Genomic DNA, 18,117 nt, shown 5'->3' on the forward strand with positions numbered 1-18,117 from the left:
ACATGTGGCCAAACTCAGGTCAACTGAGACAGGCATTCTGAACTAAGGTAAAAATCTCTGGTATGTTTTTGAAGTACATCTCACTTTGCCAGACAAACAGGCTTCATGTTGCCTTCTGCTGCACCAGAATTCAGTATCGAAATAGTCCTGATTTTAGGCTTACAGCTTTGGAAATACATACACAATGAATCAGCATGTCTATGCTGCAGTAGTACCTTTTACTTGAAAAAGGAAAGAAACCAGAAATCAAATCCAAGTAAAGTTTAAAGCCATTATAAGAATGGCTTTATGTGTTTTTATTTCTAGTTTTTTTTCCTGCTACTTAGCTGTCAAGATCTAATACCTGCCACAGAAATTCTGCTAGAGAATGAAGAAGTGGTTTCTGGGAGGTTTTAGATGATCACTTTCTAGTGAACAGCACTGAAATTTATGAAGGGAATTTCCTCTCTGCTGAGGTAACTCAGCTACTGTGTCTTCACTGAAACAGTTAACAAATGTTTACAGGCTTCAAAGTGAACATTTTCATTTTGGAAGTTTCATGAAACCTAGCAGAAATCTGCAAAGCTGTCGCAGTGCCTCTGCGAGTGTGTGCTCAGAGTCACCCCAGCTTGCCCTGGCACAGCGAGCAGCAGGGGACACTCTCCCCTTCCTTGGGAGCTCGGGAGAGCGGCTCAGGCTTTCACCTTTCCGATGAAACAGCAGCACGACATTGGTAGGAGAGCGGACTCCAGTCAGGGCAAAGGCCAGGTTTATTACAGAGCTCAAAGGAGACCCTTCACCCAAGGGATGCAGCCAACTGAACACCCAGAGTTGGGCTGCACAGGCTGGTGTAAAGGGGGGAGTAAAGCAGGGAGGGGTTTGCCTGCCAGTCACTGGGGCTGCAGGAGGGCAGGGGATCGGGGAAACAGGCAGGTGGGGGCCAATAAGGGCTACCCGAGGGAGGGGCCCTGGTGCCTGAGCCAGTCATTCGATGCCCTTGGTAGAAGTTTCTAGAGGGAGGGGCTGGGCCATTGAGTGATTGACAGGACACAGGGGAGGAGTTAAGGGAAGGTTCAGCCACTTTTGGGGAACAGGGGGAGGAGGTAGGGAGATTGACATTAAAAAGGAGGGAGGAGGCAGTAGGGGCAGAACCATTATAAAAGAGAACTGGGATAAACCAAAGTACAACATAATGCAACTAAAACATATGAGAATGCAATACAACACAAAGTACTAATGAGTTTACAAGAAAAAAATCAACCATTAATCAAATCTTTAGTGGCAAGATGCTTAGTTGATTAAATCCTTGCCACAGTCAGATACATTTCCATGTAGCATACAGAATAAAATCTTTAAGGGAGAAAGGTTGGTTCAGTCTATAAATAATGGAGCAGAACTTAATTTATCATTGGGGCAGAAAAACAAATGAAGTAGTTTGTTGTTTCCCAGTTTTCTTCTGGGAAAATAACTGAGACAGTACAGCAAATCATTTCATGCAAGCATCCATCAGAATTAGGCTGGAAATGACTTAGTCTTTGGAGTCAAAGTGGGTTTCAGTCTGATGTAATATTGCATTACTTCACCACCTGGTTCTGCAAAAATCTAATTTGATCCATTAGCTCTTACCATTTTTGTACCAATTCTGAAGAAAAAACAGTATTGACACACAGCTTGTGTGAGTAGGTAATGAGTAGGTAATCATTATCCAATGAAAACCTGCCCTAAAAACATGCTACACTTTAGGAGGATGACACAAGGGCATGACCCACGTTGGAACCCATCTGCAAGTAAGAATATTTACAGCATTTCTGAAAGACCACCAAAAACAGTTTTTCTGTGTCTTCCAGTTCCAGCTCTTCCCTTTCATTTGTGCAATTGCTTTGTCCTCCCTCCTGCTTCTTATAATGGCTTTAAACTTTACTTGGATTTGATTTCTGGTTTCTTTTCTTCATTTGGGTCCATCTCTGTTAAAACACAGTAACAGAGCAGCTGTATGTTTCGTGTGATTGCACCTGCAGAGAAATTGGAGATAGATTAGAACAACAACCACCTATCTCAGCTCTAATTACAAAAAACATCTGACTAATGAAAGCTGTCAGGAGTGCTGTCTCACCTCTCTTTAGGGAAACAAGCAATAAAAGCTAGTACAATAGCTGTGTCCCACTCATTTTTAACAGAATCTTAAACAGTTCTGTTGATATCCTAGGGTATTCTGCTTCTTAGGCACCCTGCCAAGTAACTGAATTAAAGTCTTTTTTCTCTATAATTAAGAGTGTAAAATTGGTGGAATAAAGAAAGTAAATATAATAGCACACAGGGAAAGCTACAAGATTAATGAGTATTTATTTACATACATTCTACTACTGCAGGACCACATCCTGCTTTCAGGGTCAGGTTATGCTATAAACCTTCCTTACCACATCCCTCATCATGGCTTTCTCACACAGTGACAATAACAAAAGAGAACCAATGGAGAAAAATTGAAATTTGTGTAATTTAACTGCTGTCATTCAACAGAAGGCAAAATTCCATTCTTTACTGACATAAAATCTATCTATTTTCAAATAACTGATTCAGTAAAGCTGGACAGTTTGTGCTACCAAGAATGTTCACACATTTTACAATCATCAGTCTTGGCTCAAATAAAGACTTTTTCCTGATGTTTTGGCTATTGCTGAACAGTGTTTGCACAGTATCAAGGCTTCTTTTCTTTCCTCTTACTCAGCTCTTCCTGCAGCTGGCAGGATGGGACAGGGCAGAAGTCAGGCAGGAAGATGGCCAGAACAGCTCAGCCAAATTATGCAAAGGGCTATTTCATGCTATCTGGTGTCATGTCCAGCAATAGAAAAGGGTTGAGCAAGAAGTGTTTGCCTGTGGGAGTGTTTGCCCATACAGCTATTGCTTGGAGACTAGCTGCACACTGGGCTGCCTGTGAGATGTGTGATTGATTGCTCTTGCAGCAGCAGGGCTTTTTCCACTCTTCACTCACTAAACTTTCTTTGACTTGACCAGCAGGTCTTCCCACCTTTGTTATTCCTGTTCTGTCCCTCGTGCTGCTGGGGGTGCTGATGAGCCAGCCCTGGCTGGGTCAGCCCACCACAACCATTACCATGAACAGACCAAGAGTTACCTGCTTACTTTTCCTTTTTCCTAACATCTCCAGCTAACAAAGAAACTTACCCATAATCTTGTTAATAAATTGAGGTCTCCTTGATGCAGGTAAATAGACTCCCAAGAAAAAGAATGGAATTCCAGATAAAGCAATGGCAATTCCAATCACTGAATTTATAAAATCACTATAGAGTGGCACTACCACCAGAAATATTGTGCATATACAGAATATTATTGGGAAAGCCAGACTCAGCTGTAGACAGAAAAAAGAGAACACAATGTTAATGAAATATTCACTTCTATAGTTACAAACATTATGATACAGACTTTTCTCTCTGAAACCTCTCTGTAGAATTCTCTGTTCTTGCCCTCATATATCTGGCTATTTAGGACTATAAGCAAATTGCAGAATTATTTGCTAAATATTGCAAAAGTAATCAAGTATGGTAATTCTGCTATGCTGAAAGAAAGTGCATAGTGGCATGAAGTGCTTTTAGACAAAACCAGTAAAACTTGGGAAACAAGAATTACTGACTTTTTTGAGTAGAGTATCAAAGTATGAGGTTAAAGGATCAGATACCATTGGAGCTAAAGGTGATCCAAAGAGTTACTTGACTTGAGCATTTCCAATGAGAAATTTCTGCTGCTAGATAAAAGGCTAACTACTAGGTTAGGCTCTTGAGACATTCTCCAGTGAGACAGAAGGGGTACTTATTGAACTAGCATATAATAATGAAGTATACTGACACAACAATCTCTTGTTCTTACCTAGCAGACAAGCTAACTTTCATGGTACAACATCAAAGGGAAACCACGCTTTATGTCCAGATCAATCTGTAACCTTTAGACTTAACATGTATGGTCCAGATTTTAGACAGTACTTTTATATTATATGGAAGGCAGGGATTTGAAACAATTGTGAAAGCAGTATTACCTTAAGAGGTCTTGGCCGATCTGGTTCTTTCCAACGTAGATATAACTGCCCAGCAATAGACAGACCAACAAAAAACCAGTAACTGAAGCTGAAGTAATTAATCAGCTTGAAGACATCTTCCACAGCCAGGTAAATAAGGGTCATAAAACACTGTCAGAAAAGAACAAGAGTAAGAATCTAAACCCAAAGATTTGAAACTTACTGTTTATCCTGGTTTTGCCTTTAAGTAACAACTTATACTCCTTAGTGTCTGGCATAATTTTATGCCTCAAAAAATTACTCTCTCAGCAATCACCTTGATGATAGTATATTTTATCTCTTGTAAATCTTTTTAAGTGTTCCTTTCAATAATTCATATTCTTGTTCTGAAAAAGTTGCCTTTATTCTCATCTTATTTTTTATACATATATATCTGTGTACATTTTTCTAACCCTGTGTTGAATCTCCATTTTGAGGGAAGCTGTGCTATGTGTCCCATCTAATTAGTTGAAAAGAAAAGCAAGAACTTGCATTGAAGAGTAGAGCTGGCACAGGTGTGAACCTCTTTATGTGGATCATAGACAACAGATCAGGAAGGTGACCTTCCCGAGATCCTACAAAAAATAGCCTGAAAAAAAGCAGTAAAACACATGTTGAGACGGGCAGGAGAGAATATATTACAGAAAATCAAAGAATAACACCGGTCAAAATAAATATTTACAACACTGAATTTCTGTCCTTTAAACTGGAACCTTCTTAAAAAGATATATTGTATGACAACCATTGAAAGGTAGGTAAGCTTTTAGAAACAAGCTGTTAACAACCATTTTTTAACAAAAATCATCCTACAGGTAAAATAGGCAGTGTCTCCAGTAACTGAAACAAATTTCTATTGTTTCACAAAATTCTAAAAGCTAGCACCGAAATCATTCCAGCTTAGGGAAGAATAGTTTTCAATGCCAACCAGAAGAGATTGCCAGGTCACTCAAATGATGTCACTCAACCACATGCTCATAAAACAAACACACAATTTTATTACCAACTGTTCTGTATTGACTGCTTCACCAAATGATCATATTTCTTCTCCATAGAGGCATTGCAAATTCATTCAATGGATAGGAAGAATATTAAAATGCCTGAATAAATCTATTTAAAATTTTTGCTAGTTACATGCACAATCAGTGCTCAAAGAAAAGGTTCTACCAGTATCCTAAGCTTTCTGATTGCAGCTTCATAGCAGTAGCAAGTTTTTTAGGGTTTTTCCAAGTACAAAGTTTTAAAATAGTGATTTTAAAAGGTCAGTAAGTTTTAGATAAATACATTTGAAAACAAAAACTTGCTAGAATTATTTTATCAATTAAAATGGAAGGTAATGCAAACAATCAGAAGGCCTGAGGACTCACCATACAGACAGACAAAATTCATTTGCTCTTAGAATTATGCTCTGCATACACTCAGGAATGCTTTGGGGAAACAAGGAATGTTAATGTATGCACAGACACACAGAGGTTTATTTCATTATTCATTGTAGGTTGTGTTTAAAAAGTATTTTTGCCTCTCTGATAGTAGATCAGCATAACAGTAACATGTAAAAAGACTTATTAACATTTGTCAAACTGAAAGAGAAATGCACTACCTTGATGATGCTAGAATTGAAGCATTAAGTCCTCCAAAGCAAGAAAAGGCTACAGCAATGGGAATTGTCCAGCTGAACATACCAAATATCCTGTCAGCAAATGTCTGATGAAAGGAAAAAGAAAAGGAAACATGAAAATATCTGCAAAAAAGAATATGTAAAACCATGACATCAGAGCTTTTGTAATACACTTGTATGGAAAAACAGTAACATTGTAAGGACAGTCCATAATGCAGCACAAAAAAAAATCACAGAGCTGTCTTATTTATTTATGGATTCTAAATAAGCACAAACTTCTTTAGCCAAGCATCTGAACTCATATTTTCTGCTCACAAGGGAAAAGAAAATGTTTAGAGAATTTTCTTCCTAATCCTAATAATTTTTATTATCTAAATGACATACAGAACACAAGCAAACATTCTCTGGATTACTAAAAATATAACCTAACCAAAAGGGAAGTGCAGTGAATAACCACTGCTAACATCACAGCTATTGATAGATTCTATTCTAGGAATCTACTTTAATTTCCCTTTTTTTTCCGTTTCCTAAGCAGCATCTTTTTCTTTAGCTCCACTGGCAGGGCCTCTGAACTCTACTCTCACAACTTGGCAAATAACAGAGCAAGTGATCTTATCAATTGCTCAGTACTTGATGTTGCTAGACAATACTGCAAGAAACTGTGGTGTCTGTCTATGCTAGAGCTCTGAAACCAAGAAGTCAGGAGCATCAAAGTTTCACAGCAAGTGGTGAGAGCCACTGATTGACAGCAATCTTGGATCTAAAACAAAAATGGGTAATAATTTGCTATATACTGTCCTGGTCTATTCTGTTCAACCTCCTGGATGGAGAAAAAAGGCAGAGAGACCTAAAGTATCAGACAACGCATTTGAAACATGAAGAAATTTAATTAATGCAGACTGACAGAAATTCCACCTCCCATCCTGGTCTGAGCATTGCACTGGACACTATCTGGACACTAGCATGAAGTTAGGCAGAAATGCCACCACGCTGTGTTCAGAGGATATGGGCTGAAGCCTTCCTACCCATCCCAAGCCTACCTACATATAACTAAATCACTTCCATCATTTCTTTTACAGAAGCAAACTAACAGTCATAGTAGCATAAGAATCATGTCTACATTAGACAGCATGAAGTCACTATTTTAGGAAACAGAAAGGTACATACTCATGTGTAAGTAGTATTCAAACAAAGATTTGAACATTTTACATCTTAGCAAGCAGCAGTAATCTAAACCTTTTATGAACCTTTCTCTAAATCCCTTTCTTATCTCTCTCTTGCTTTATAAATTTCAAGATCCTCAGGCATAAAAAGCATAGATAGTAATTCAGCTTTCTGCAGGTCTGTCTATTAGGAAAATTTTCTTCAGTTTTTAGTACTTTTAAACACCTTGCCCTTGACCTCTCCCTCAACGCACTGGTCTTCATCATAACATTTATGAGCTAAGGAGCTCAATCAAAGGTGATAAACACTCAGAACTGGCCTTTATCTGTACCATATGAAGTTATCTCTATTTAATAGTGGTCAAATTTTGATTTAGTTACTCCAGGAACCAGATCATCAATAGCAGTGCACTACAATCTGTTTTCTTAAATGTTTTTGTAGGTCAAAAAAACCTAAAAGACATAATATAATTGATTTGGTTTTTTTTTTTTTGTCATATAAGTGCTTGATTTTCATGAGACAAAACCCTATAAATAATGTCAATCTTTAGGTCACAAGATGCTGAGAAATTCACTGACATAATCAAAGGCTTGGTCAGCTATAGTTTCCTGTTCTTTGGCTGCATTGAAAAAATGCTTTGCCCATCACATTATCCAGGTTATGGGTCAGAATCTAACTCTGCTGTGTTCCATCCTTAACATTAAAAAGCAGAATATATTCCATCCCTTTGTGTCATTTAGTTGAGCCTCAAAGGCAGACAGGATTCCCTGCTGCTAAAGAACAATGCAAAACCACATAATTACTTCAAGGGAACCTTGCCTAAAGGCTCAGAGTCAATGCATTAACTGTGTCACCCTGGTTCTCAGAAAGGCACTTCTCTTCCTGAGCTATTTTAGTTTATCCACCTTAGCACAGCTTCCCTCAAAATGGAGCTTCAACATGGGTGGAAAAATGCAAACAGATTCCTACAGATATTATAAAAAATAACATAAGAAAAGTATAAAAGAACTAGTCCCTGTACGTATGTACATCGTGCTGAAATCAGAATATCAGTTTAGCAAATGGCCATGGCATTAGAAATGTATTCTGTGTACCATGGATTACATTTCCAGCCAACTGAAAATGCAAGTAATAATTGACATTATTGTATATAAAAGATTTCTGCTGCTCAGAACTAAATAACTCCTAGAACCCAAAGCGCTTCTCTCAGATCCTTATTGCATCTAAACGCAGCTGAGAAACCCAGTCCCCTGAAGCAGAATGCCATTTGTTATGACCCAGTCAATGAATTAAGACAATTCCTCCAGAACAAGAATAAGGACAAGAAGAAAACTCTAGTAAGCAATTGTAGTAATATTTTAAAGGAATATTTAAACCTGAACTGCTGATTTCTGAAGCCAAACAATAAGTGAAATTACCAGACACAAAACTCCTGGAGGATTTTTTGTTTTAATATATAAAGTTAAGCTACAGGTCAAGATGTTAGAGAAATAAGATGTTTAGTAAAATTGCCTAAAGGATAAGCATTTAGATAAGTAATATTAACAGCTGAAGCTAAAGAAGAGAGAAAAAAACCTATTAATGCAATCTTATGCTGAAGGATGCAAATTAGCTAATATATCCTTTGGAGAAATTTTTTCCCCCCAAAGATGTTCTTTGCAAACATTTTCTATTTCCTTTTGAAACATCTGGAAATGGGCCAGACTCAAAGGCTATTTCCATCCTGTAATGTGTATCCAATTGTTCTAGGAGATGCTAATATTGTTCCACACATCTTGGAAAACAACATTTAATTCATATGAACAGTAAAACCCACAAATTATATACAGACCAAAATGCTACAGATTCAATGTATTCTGGATGCAGGCTATGTTCTACATCAACTGTTGATCCAGCTCAAAGCCTAAACAAGTGATTTCCCTAGAGCTGTACAAGTCAGACTCTTCAACAAAGAGAGTAATGTAGTGACAACCTCTACCAAACACTGTCATTTCCAATCTACTTTCTAATGCTGTAGTTAGGATTCCTCACAGAGCAAAGGGTAGAGAAACTTCAAGAACTAAACTTGAGGTGAGGCAATACAAAAGACTATTTTAATTGAGAATCATCTAAAAACAGTTCAGCATGGTTTGCTAAATAGATCTATGTCCCTGCAAAATGATCTTTCAGGAAAACAAAATTGAAAGGTACCTGAAGTTTGCTAATCTATCTATTGATATTAACATGAACATAAAGACCCACCTGCCTTTAGGCAGGTGTTTTCTGACAGGGTTTCACCTTTTTTATAACAAAAATCAGCCAAGTTCATTATTACTACTCAGACACTTGAGTACAAATTTATAAATCCTTCAATACCCTCCCTTTAACAGATGCCAAGAAATGTCTTCTTCAAAGCTCAGCTATAGTCTCTTGTGAACAAAGAGAAACCAAAAGATCTCCACAGCATTTCTTGCTAAAAGAGTTCCTGAAGTCTAAGTAAAAGCAGCCACAAGAAACATTCACTGCAAGCATATCAGAGGATTACTTTGCATAAGAAGGCAGGGTAGAGGAAAGTACAACACGAAATCAAGTTATCAAGCATGCACACTGAGTGCACTGCACCAAGAAGGGAAAGGGGGAGGGAAAAGTGGAAGAGTTAGTGGCTGCTTTCTGCTAAAACCACAACTGTAAAATCATGGATCCTCCAGAAATGAGCCAGATCTGGGCTTTGAGCTGAGCTCCTCACCAATTCTGCTTTAACTACCACTACTTCTGGGAGCTGTAAAGTGCATTTATAAAAACAAATAAGCTGGCAATTGAGCAAAGAATAGAGCATTCACAAAGGTATGTGGAGGATGACAGAGGAGCCTACCTGGAGGCAGCTATAAGCAGAAACATTTAGTCCACCATAACAGGAGAAAGCCACCACTATGAGGATGGATATCATCTCAGGATTCTTCTGAGAAAGTCTAAAGAGCAAGAAGGATTAAGAGATTAAATTGTCATCTCTGCTATAGTCTGACAAATCCTGTAGTCCAGACTTGAATTATAACTGCTTCTAACAGCTTGGAAACAGAGAATTCAGAGAAGTGCTGATGTAACCCTTGCAATTACAGATACAGTTCTTTTATGCCCTCCCATCCATTGAATATGTAAGGTATACATGGATACATGCACACTGTAGGATATGCAGGAATTGTCCCCTTTAGTTTTGACTCTTTTTTTTTTTTCAAACATCAGGGAATAATAATAAAGGAAGAGGCTTTCCAGCCATGCATTTCTCAGCTGAACTGCCCTTATTTAATCATAACTAAAATGTTACATTACTCCCAGAAGAATGGTCAAAAACTGAATTACAGCTTTGTTTCAAGGCATGAATGACTGAATAAACTACATTTTATTTTTGTCTTGGGTTAGTTTGATCTCATGATCATCAGCTGGTAAGTTGTGAATGGTTTGCAAGAACACTTTTTTGTCCTTTTAAAGGTCCAAACAACAGTTCTGTACAAACAGGTTGAACTAAAAGCAGCAGAAATTCCAGCATCAAGAGCTGCCACGGCAAAACACACAGGATATTGCCTCACACTCAGTAATTCAGGCACGCAGATGAGTAGCAAGACCCACATTCATATTACAAATCACAAGATGAGAACTGTTTCATCACACTTAGCTGCACATTAGAAGTGTACTTAGAGGCACACAAGAAATGTCAGACTACACTGAGAGCACATGGAGCCACAAGCACATGTGAGGCTGGCAAAGCAGCACACAGTATTGATTGGAGGGAAAAATGGAGAAATGCAAAGAGAATGTAGGCTAACATGAATAAGAAACTTATACCAAAAAAATACCCAAGGATTATCAGGTGTTTCTATTAGGAAAGTTTAAAAGGCATCTACAGAGCCTCTTCATGTAACTCATTTCAATCCTATTCCCCAGGAGCTTTTCCAGACCAAGTTCTATTAACATTCTGACATGAAAATCATATAGAGCAGTAAGGGGATATATATGAATATATATATGAATATATATGAGCAATCTGACTAGTATTTTGGAAACACAATTAATTCTTCTTTGAAATTTCTCTTGAGGTGAAGTATAAATACATTCACACACATTAGAGGAAGATCTGACAGTCAGAACTACAGTATGTTTTCTTAATTTTGAGCTTCTGAGGACTCTAAGGTGCTATTGCCTAACAGAAACTAACTCTTGATTTATGGCAATGAGGAAGCTGCACATGAAAAAAAAAAGCACCTGAGCAGAAGTTTTCTCCCACTGCCATAGATTACATTGTTAGGATACTGTATGACATGTCTCCCCAAATTAGATTTAATGTCATATATATTAGAAGAAAGAGCGCCCTTCAACCAAACCCAGAAAATTGTAAAGGTGCAAAAGAAAACAATTTCAATGTGTGTCCTGTAATTCCTGTTTCAATTACCATGCTGTTGATCAATTCTACTCAAACAGACATAATTCTCTTGTGGTATTACGGGCAACACCTTTACCGGGAGAAAAAGGTACCAGTACAGTAAGAAGTCCAGCATAAAATTCCCACTTCATTTTCAGGTCACTGAATACAATCTTATGGCAAGAGAAACAGCACTACTCTGCTGATAACACATGCATTCCTACTTGCATGTAAGTTATCTCTTCTGTACAGCCCACATTAAAATTTCCAATGTCAGCTCCAACAGTAAAACATTCCATTTACATTTTCATGGAGGTGCTGAAGCTATTTGATCTAACCCTTCTTAGGTGTTTATCCTCTTCTTCACATCTTTCATAGCTAGCTGTAGAACAATGGTTCAATGTTTCCCAAGTCTCTTACCTATCTCATACTGAAAATATATCATTCTCAAGTTCAGCTCAGCTTTTCAGCTTGGACTCCAAAGCCAGAGAACTTCCATGCAGCTGCCATCAGGAGTGTTGCATTGGCAGTGAAGTACAGCTAGTTCCAAGAAAGAAGGAAAATAACTTTCTGAACAACTCTCCCTCTAAAAGCAACTGCTTGCCCCTAATGAAGAGTTCTTCGGTTTGAAGGTATGGAATGTGCTCTTCATCCAAAGAAACCTTACTGGGAAGTGTCTGTGCAAGCAAAGAAGAGGAACATGACACTAATGGCTAAGGACAAGCAGATTTTCCTTTTCAGAAAAGAAGCCAGTGAAGCCAATGAAGGAAGAGAAGTAATACCCAAAAGGTCTAAGAAGAACTTAAAAATTTCCATCTGAATTCCATTAGAAAAAAGATACTCAACATTTATTAAATACACCAAAGAAGACTAAAACAGCTAAAACACACAGCCTCCCATGTTCCAGTTCATTGAGGGAGCATGGCAAAGCAAAGCAAGCTTGCTCTAGAATATGAGAGCACCAGGGTGAACTGATGGATCTACACTGGACTCACAGGGCGATATTCAAAGATGCAGTTGAAGTCATCCTCTTTATCCCCAGTTTGCTGACAAAGTTGTACAGCTCCAAGAAAGATGACAGCTGCCTATGCAAGACAACTGTTTGCTTCAACCAGTTTTAGCTCTTCCAAGTAAAAGAAGTAAGCTGCCAAACACCACCTATTGTGGGAACTCAATCAAGACCCACAGACATGACCAAACACAGGAAGCAGGTACCAAGCTGTGCACTGGCAGCAATATGCTTCCTGTCAGGAGACAAAAAAGCCCAGAAAGTGCTTGTGGAGCCAGCTGCCACTTTCACAGACAAAAAACACAATAGTAGTCTCAAAAAACGTAAAAAAGGTTCAGTAATAGTGAGAGATGAGGTAAAATGTCTGCTCTTCTTTATTTGTGTTTGTGCTACAGAGTAATTTTCATCTCCATAAAAGTTAATAGCAAAGGTTGTAATGGTTTCCATAAGGAGGCAAAACAGAAGTCAGGTGTGAAACTCTGACAGAATCACTGAAATAGTGAGTGATTTGACATGATCAGCAACCATCTGAAGAGCATTTGCAGAACTTTTAAGCTGGCTGTTGCTGTATCCCTTAAATTTCTTCAACAAAGAAGCTTCAAAAAATCCATTTCTTAGCCCCAACACTGGGGCTATACCACATGAAGCCAATTGTGTTGTAAAAGGAGGGCATTTTATAATTTCTCTTCCCATATAACCCCTTGGTATGATTTATTTTGCCTCACAGCCACCAAGAAAATCAGCACACAATGTGATCTGGAAAGATCCATTCATACTTCTTTTACTCAGAACTTGCAGTCCATTCAGAAACCGAAAATAGCTTCACTCCATCCCTTCAAAGCCTCTTCAATGAAAAGGAGAAAGCCACTTCACTTCTTCCCAAAATAGCAACAAGGAGGCTGAAATGTATCTGCTGATTGATTACAACAGAAACTCTAAAATGTAGCAATATTACAACCATGTTTCTTTAAAAATTCATCGATGTAATTTTCAACCACACCAACTTGCACCAACTACATAAAGGGCAACAAGCAACCTGTATCTTGTTTTACAGGTAGAATATCCGAGCATATAAAAGTGTCTCATTTTCATCAGATTTTTTTAATAGCTTAATTCTCACCTCCTTTCTTCATTCATCCACTGAATACAATGCTCTAAGTCTTCTTAAAGATTCCACTGAGGATAAAATTCTCTACAATCACCCAGAGAATCTGGTTTTTACTCATATCCTTACAATGATTTTTTAAGCATCTCAAACACTCACTTGTAACACTTGGTCAACTTACCACTGCCACAGCATCACTAGAGAGAACAGCATGAGCATCCAGCACTGTATAGTAAGCTATATTGGTCATAATATAGATAATAGTCACAATTGGCATAGATACTGCAATAGCCAGGGGCAAGTTCCTGTAAGACAAAAAAAATACCAAAACTCCAAAACCCACAACTGCAGAAAAAGAAAAATTACATTAGTAACAGATTAAAGTTATTTATTTGTATCATTTACAATACAGAGAAAAGTAATGAGACAGCATAAAGATTTTAAAAAAGATCAGAGTTCGCTTTCTTCTATAACTAGAAATTCTAATATAGAAGACTGGAAAAAATCAGATTTTTATACTAACTTAGAACCTAAGTTATGTGTAAAAAGGGATTCTCTGCAACTGCTCTTCAAACACTCTAACTTCAAGGTTTCCACATCTGTAGTAACAGCCTTCAAACTTACATGCTTTAAATGATTTCCTAATGTCCATGTTAATTGCCACACCTAGAACCCAAAGACACAGAGCTCTGAGGTTCTGCACTCCTTCTCCCTGGGGAATGGGGCTGTTCTTTCAGCACTTACTTCTGGAACTTATGCAGGAAGATTTATTAAACCAAACCCCTGTTCTTCTCATCTGCACTCATCACTGCAGAGAACAAACTAACTGGGCTGCACAACAGATATGCAGATCTAAAATTGCTGAACAGCTATGAGCCCCAACATGTGGTGTATCCTGCTAGCAAACACATGTCTAGAAAGCTGTACAAAAACAAGTCAAGAGTAACAGGAAACTGCTAACCTTTAGATGTGAGCAGGTAAGAGTTAACTGTGAGATAAACTCACAGCCATGAGTGTGCAGCTCCACGGAAACACATTTTTAATGTTGGGCTTTGGCTTTTCTCAGTCTTGTTCTTCCCTCAAACATTTTTCAAAAGGGGAAGCAGAATTGAGAGTTACTCTCGCATTTGCCCGGTTTGAAATCAAACACAGCAGGATGACATTGAAGTGCATTTGCCATGAACATTGTTTTTAATAACAACAAAAAAAACTCCAAAAAAAACAAACCCCCAAAGCATAAAAATTATCAGTCTGACTGAAACTTTGAAAGTTTCCTCAAAAACTTCCTGAGGCCCAGAAGTCCAGCTGTTTCTGTCTGCTGCCATGGAAGCAGAAAAACAAACAAAGACCACAATCCTCCATATAAATCAGTAAATTAGTAACTGCGAGTTCTGACTCTTCTTTCAGGTTGCACACTCATAGTAAGAGACCCATGAATCCCAGCACAGAGAAGAAAATGAAGCAGAAAACTGTGAATTTAATTCAGAAATATTACACAATGTAACTAAAATCTGAAATAGCATTTTAAGGGCTTTGCATCATCCAAGATTAACGCCAAGGGACAATGTCAAACGTAATTTGTGGATTGCAACTTTTGGGTGGGCAAGCATGAAGGCACTTCCAATCAAATGAACATGAAAAATATGTAATTCTTGTAGTAATTCTGTAGAAGTCCGGAATACCTCATTATTCCCAAGAACTGTCAATGCAGCAAGCTGGAATTTGAAGTTCACTTTACCAGCTACCGTTCTACCAAGAATGAAGCGTGTATTAGGCACTGATGCCTATCTAGAGCAAATGATTATGAAGAAATTTTTATCAGCTAATATCCTGTGAGAAAAATTGTTTTTCAAAACAATGCATCTAATAGAATAGCTATCAAACTGATAACAGAGAACACTATACTAACTCTAGAAAGGAAAGGCATTGCAACAATACCCAAAAATCAGCTTTTCAGCAGAAAAAAAAACATGATTTGAAGACCAAATGACTTATGAAAATACAAAATGTGTGTTTGCAAGAGGATTTAAAGAAACAAACTGTCAATCTGGAATTCAATCTAACTAAAAATAGCTAGGTTGTCTTTAAAGTACTTATCCACCATTTTAATAGATAGCTTTCTTGGTTAGATAAATACCCAGCATAAAACTCAACATCCAACACAGAAGGGAATAAACTGCAAAAGTCAAAATCAGTTGGGAGAACTAAAAAAATAAATCTCATTCTTCTTTATCATTCAGCTATAGCAATCTGGATGCAAAAATTATCAAAGGGGATTATAGTCTAACATAAAGGTGTCTGCTTACAGACTCACAACTGGGCAAGATCAGCCAGTCACACTTTTAGAGTACAAATTCATGGAAAATATTAATATTCTTAAATATGAAATCAGAATGATTGCACAGGTAAACACAGACAACACTTTGGTTCCACTGCAACAATGACACCTATTATAATAAATTGTAACAACATCATGAACTGAAAGTTTATCTAGCACTGAATACAGCATACTGCAATCATCTGCACTTAACTGTTCTTGTGTTTTAATTTCTTTTTCACTTTTAATGGAGTTTAGTAAATCTTTGCTGGTGGACATCCACAGCCTCACCAGTAGAGCAGTTCTATGCATTTCTGTATAAGCTCATAATTTATTAGTGAATAACAGCCACAAACCCAGCAACCTGGGAACCATCCCCATTTAGAAAGCTCAAACCACTTACCTTTCTGGGTTTTTGATTTCTTCTGTTACATAATTGAGTGTATCCCAGCCAGAGTAAGAAAATAAGGCAGAATATAATGCAAGGGAGATTTCTCCAATATCAGTAGAGGATCCCTCAAAAGAGTTCTTAAAGTGCCATGTGTGTCCTGTGTGGAAAGGATGCAATGAAGGATAGGATAATAAAATACAGTAACGAGTATTATTCCATGTGCCACACAATTACAAAAACACCTCAGAAACCCTAATTCCTTCAAATCTGCTTATTAAGAACTTTTTTACAATTGTACTTCAAGTTTCAGGCATGAGAATAAGCATGGCATTTAAAATTACTATTATTTTTTCTGTTTGTATGATACCATTCTACACCTGGTACAATTAAACACCTGGTTTGTCCACAGTAGCACAAGAAATTCAGGAACATTAAGTTCAAACTAAGCTATAAACAAATGGCAATGACAGTACTCAGGTTAAGTGTGGGGTTTATAATATATATATTTTTAGAAAATAACCCACTAAATTCTTCTATATCCTTTTAAATTTTCAAACATTTTGCCTATGTAGAAAATAAAGATTACAAGTGACTTAGATAACTATGACAAACACAAACACCTACAGGGATGTTTAAGATTTTGCTAGTAATAATAGAAAACTGAGAAAAATTAACAGATTATAAAGTATTCCAGTTAAGATAAAATTTTCCTAAGCTTAAAGTGTATGTGTGGGTTTTGGACCAGTATTTGTGAAAACTTGTGCCATCATTTGACTGTAAGCAAGTCAAGACAAGTTCATCAATTACAATTTAATACTCAGACTCCATATATATATATAAACACACACCAAACCACCAAAAACAGAAAGGCAAGTTATTGTGCAACTCCAAAAACATGCCCTATACTATGCATCCTGAAGTGTTTCAACTCCATTAAAACTGTAATATTTGAAGCCTCTAAAATATCTCTACTTATTTTTCTTTTCTCCTGTTTATCCCAATCAGACATTGCTACACCCTTGGCACAGACACAGGTGGAGCAACTGCTGAGTTTGGAACAGAAAATGGAGACAATGTCAAGGAAATCAGATGTGAACAAGCTTGGTTTCTATGAAACAAGGGATGGGCAGATGTGCTAAGGACTAAAGCTGGTGCTAACATATGCCTATTCTTGATTGGTTCACAGTAATTATCTTGCTCATCAGCTTTCAACACTAACCAGTTAAAGCAAAGGACATAAATTGTCTGATTGCCAGGGAAAGACAGCCTTTTATGGCAGCTTTGAAAGCAGGATAATTTTCTTAAGCTAACACAACAAAAAATCTCCCCAAAGGAAGGGCTAAGAACAAAACTAAGTTCAGAATTTCTCAAGGCACAACTTGAAGGCACAATGCCCAACACACACAGACTTAGTAATTCAACAGCTATAACAGAACTCAGGTTTGAGCAAAAACAGAGCTGTAGCTTCACAAATCTACCTACATATTCTTAGCACATTTATGCCTTAAGTTCAGACACTTTCAGGCCACAGATTCATTTTGTAAAAAGAATTTTCAATTGATCTCACAGTAAAGTAGAGATGTTCCTTAGAGAAATTTATAACTTTCACCACTCCCACTGTATTTTGCTGTCTCCGTGTATTGCTGTTTTCACTTCCTTTTTAATTCTGTACTGCAGGCTGTAAATATCACAACATTACTGAGTAGTCAATTACTTTCACCAAGTTCAAAGTCAACTGAGATAAGATGGATATCTCGCAACACAGTATCATGATAATGCCTGACACTGGTATTATGGGTATCTTCAAGGTGGCTGTATTATACTTTTTTACTGAGGCATTTCCTAAAACATACAGAGGTGGTTCACAGTCCTTAGATCAGTCACTCAGCTTAATTGATAAGCACAAACCTTTGCTACAATTTTACAAGCTTACCCTGGCAGATTTGAACAAGTCCGGCGATGATGATGGCGATAAGAGCAAGGACTTTAGCGTAAGTAAATACATCCTGCACACGTGTGCCCCACTTAACATAGGCACAATTTATAAATGTTAAAAGGCCTAGGGAAGGAAGAAAAAAGAA

At 37.5% G+C, this 18,117-nt stretch overlaps 1 protein-coding gene across 6 annotated transcripts in view; it reads right to left on the reverse strand.

Annotated features, from left to right (window-relative positions):
- Positions 1–726: 726 nt before the first annotated feature.
- Positions 727–18,117, reverse strand: part of SLC7A6 (solute carrier family 7 member 6) — a 41,298-nt gene continuing 23,907 nt past the window's right edge. For all 6 annotated transcript variants that reach the window (XM_018914612.3, XM_050978996.1, XM_018914611.3 and 3 more), the window contains 8 exons: positions 17,970–18,095; positions 16,049–16,193; positions 13,510–13,633; positions 5,640–5,743; positions 4,535–4,631; positions 4,025–4,174; positions 3,160–3,343; positions 727–1,991 (listed from right to left, as the gene is read on the reverse strand). In XM_018914612.3, the coding sequence (XP_018770157.1) occupies positions 1,897–1,991; positions 3,160–3,343; positions 4,025–4,174; positions 4,535–4,631; positions 5,640–5,743; positions 13,510–13,633; positions 16,049–16,193; positions 17,970–18,095 (1,025 nt within the window). In that variant the 3' untranslated portion in view covers positions 727–1,896. The remainder of the gene's footprint in view (positions 1,992–3,159; positions 3,344–4,024; positions 4,175–4,534; positions 4,632–5,639; positions 5,744–13,509; positions 13,634–16,048; positions 16,194–17,969; positions 18,096–18,117) is intronic.

Source organism: Serinus canaria, chromosome 11 (assembly GCF_022539315.1).
Source record: "Serinus canaria isolate serCan28SL12 chromosome 11, serCan2020, whole genome shotgun sequence".
In the NCBI taxonomy this organism is placed as follows: domain Eukaryota; kingdom Metazoa; phylum Chordata; class Aves; order Passeriformes; family Fringillidae; genus Serinus; species Serinus canaria.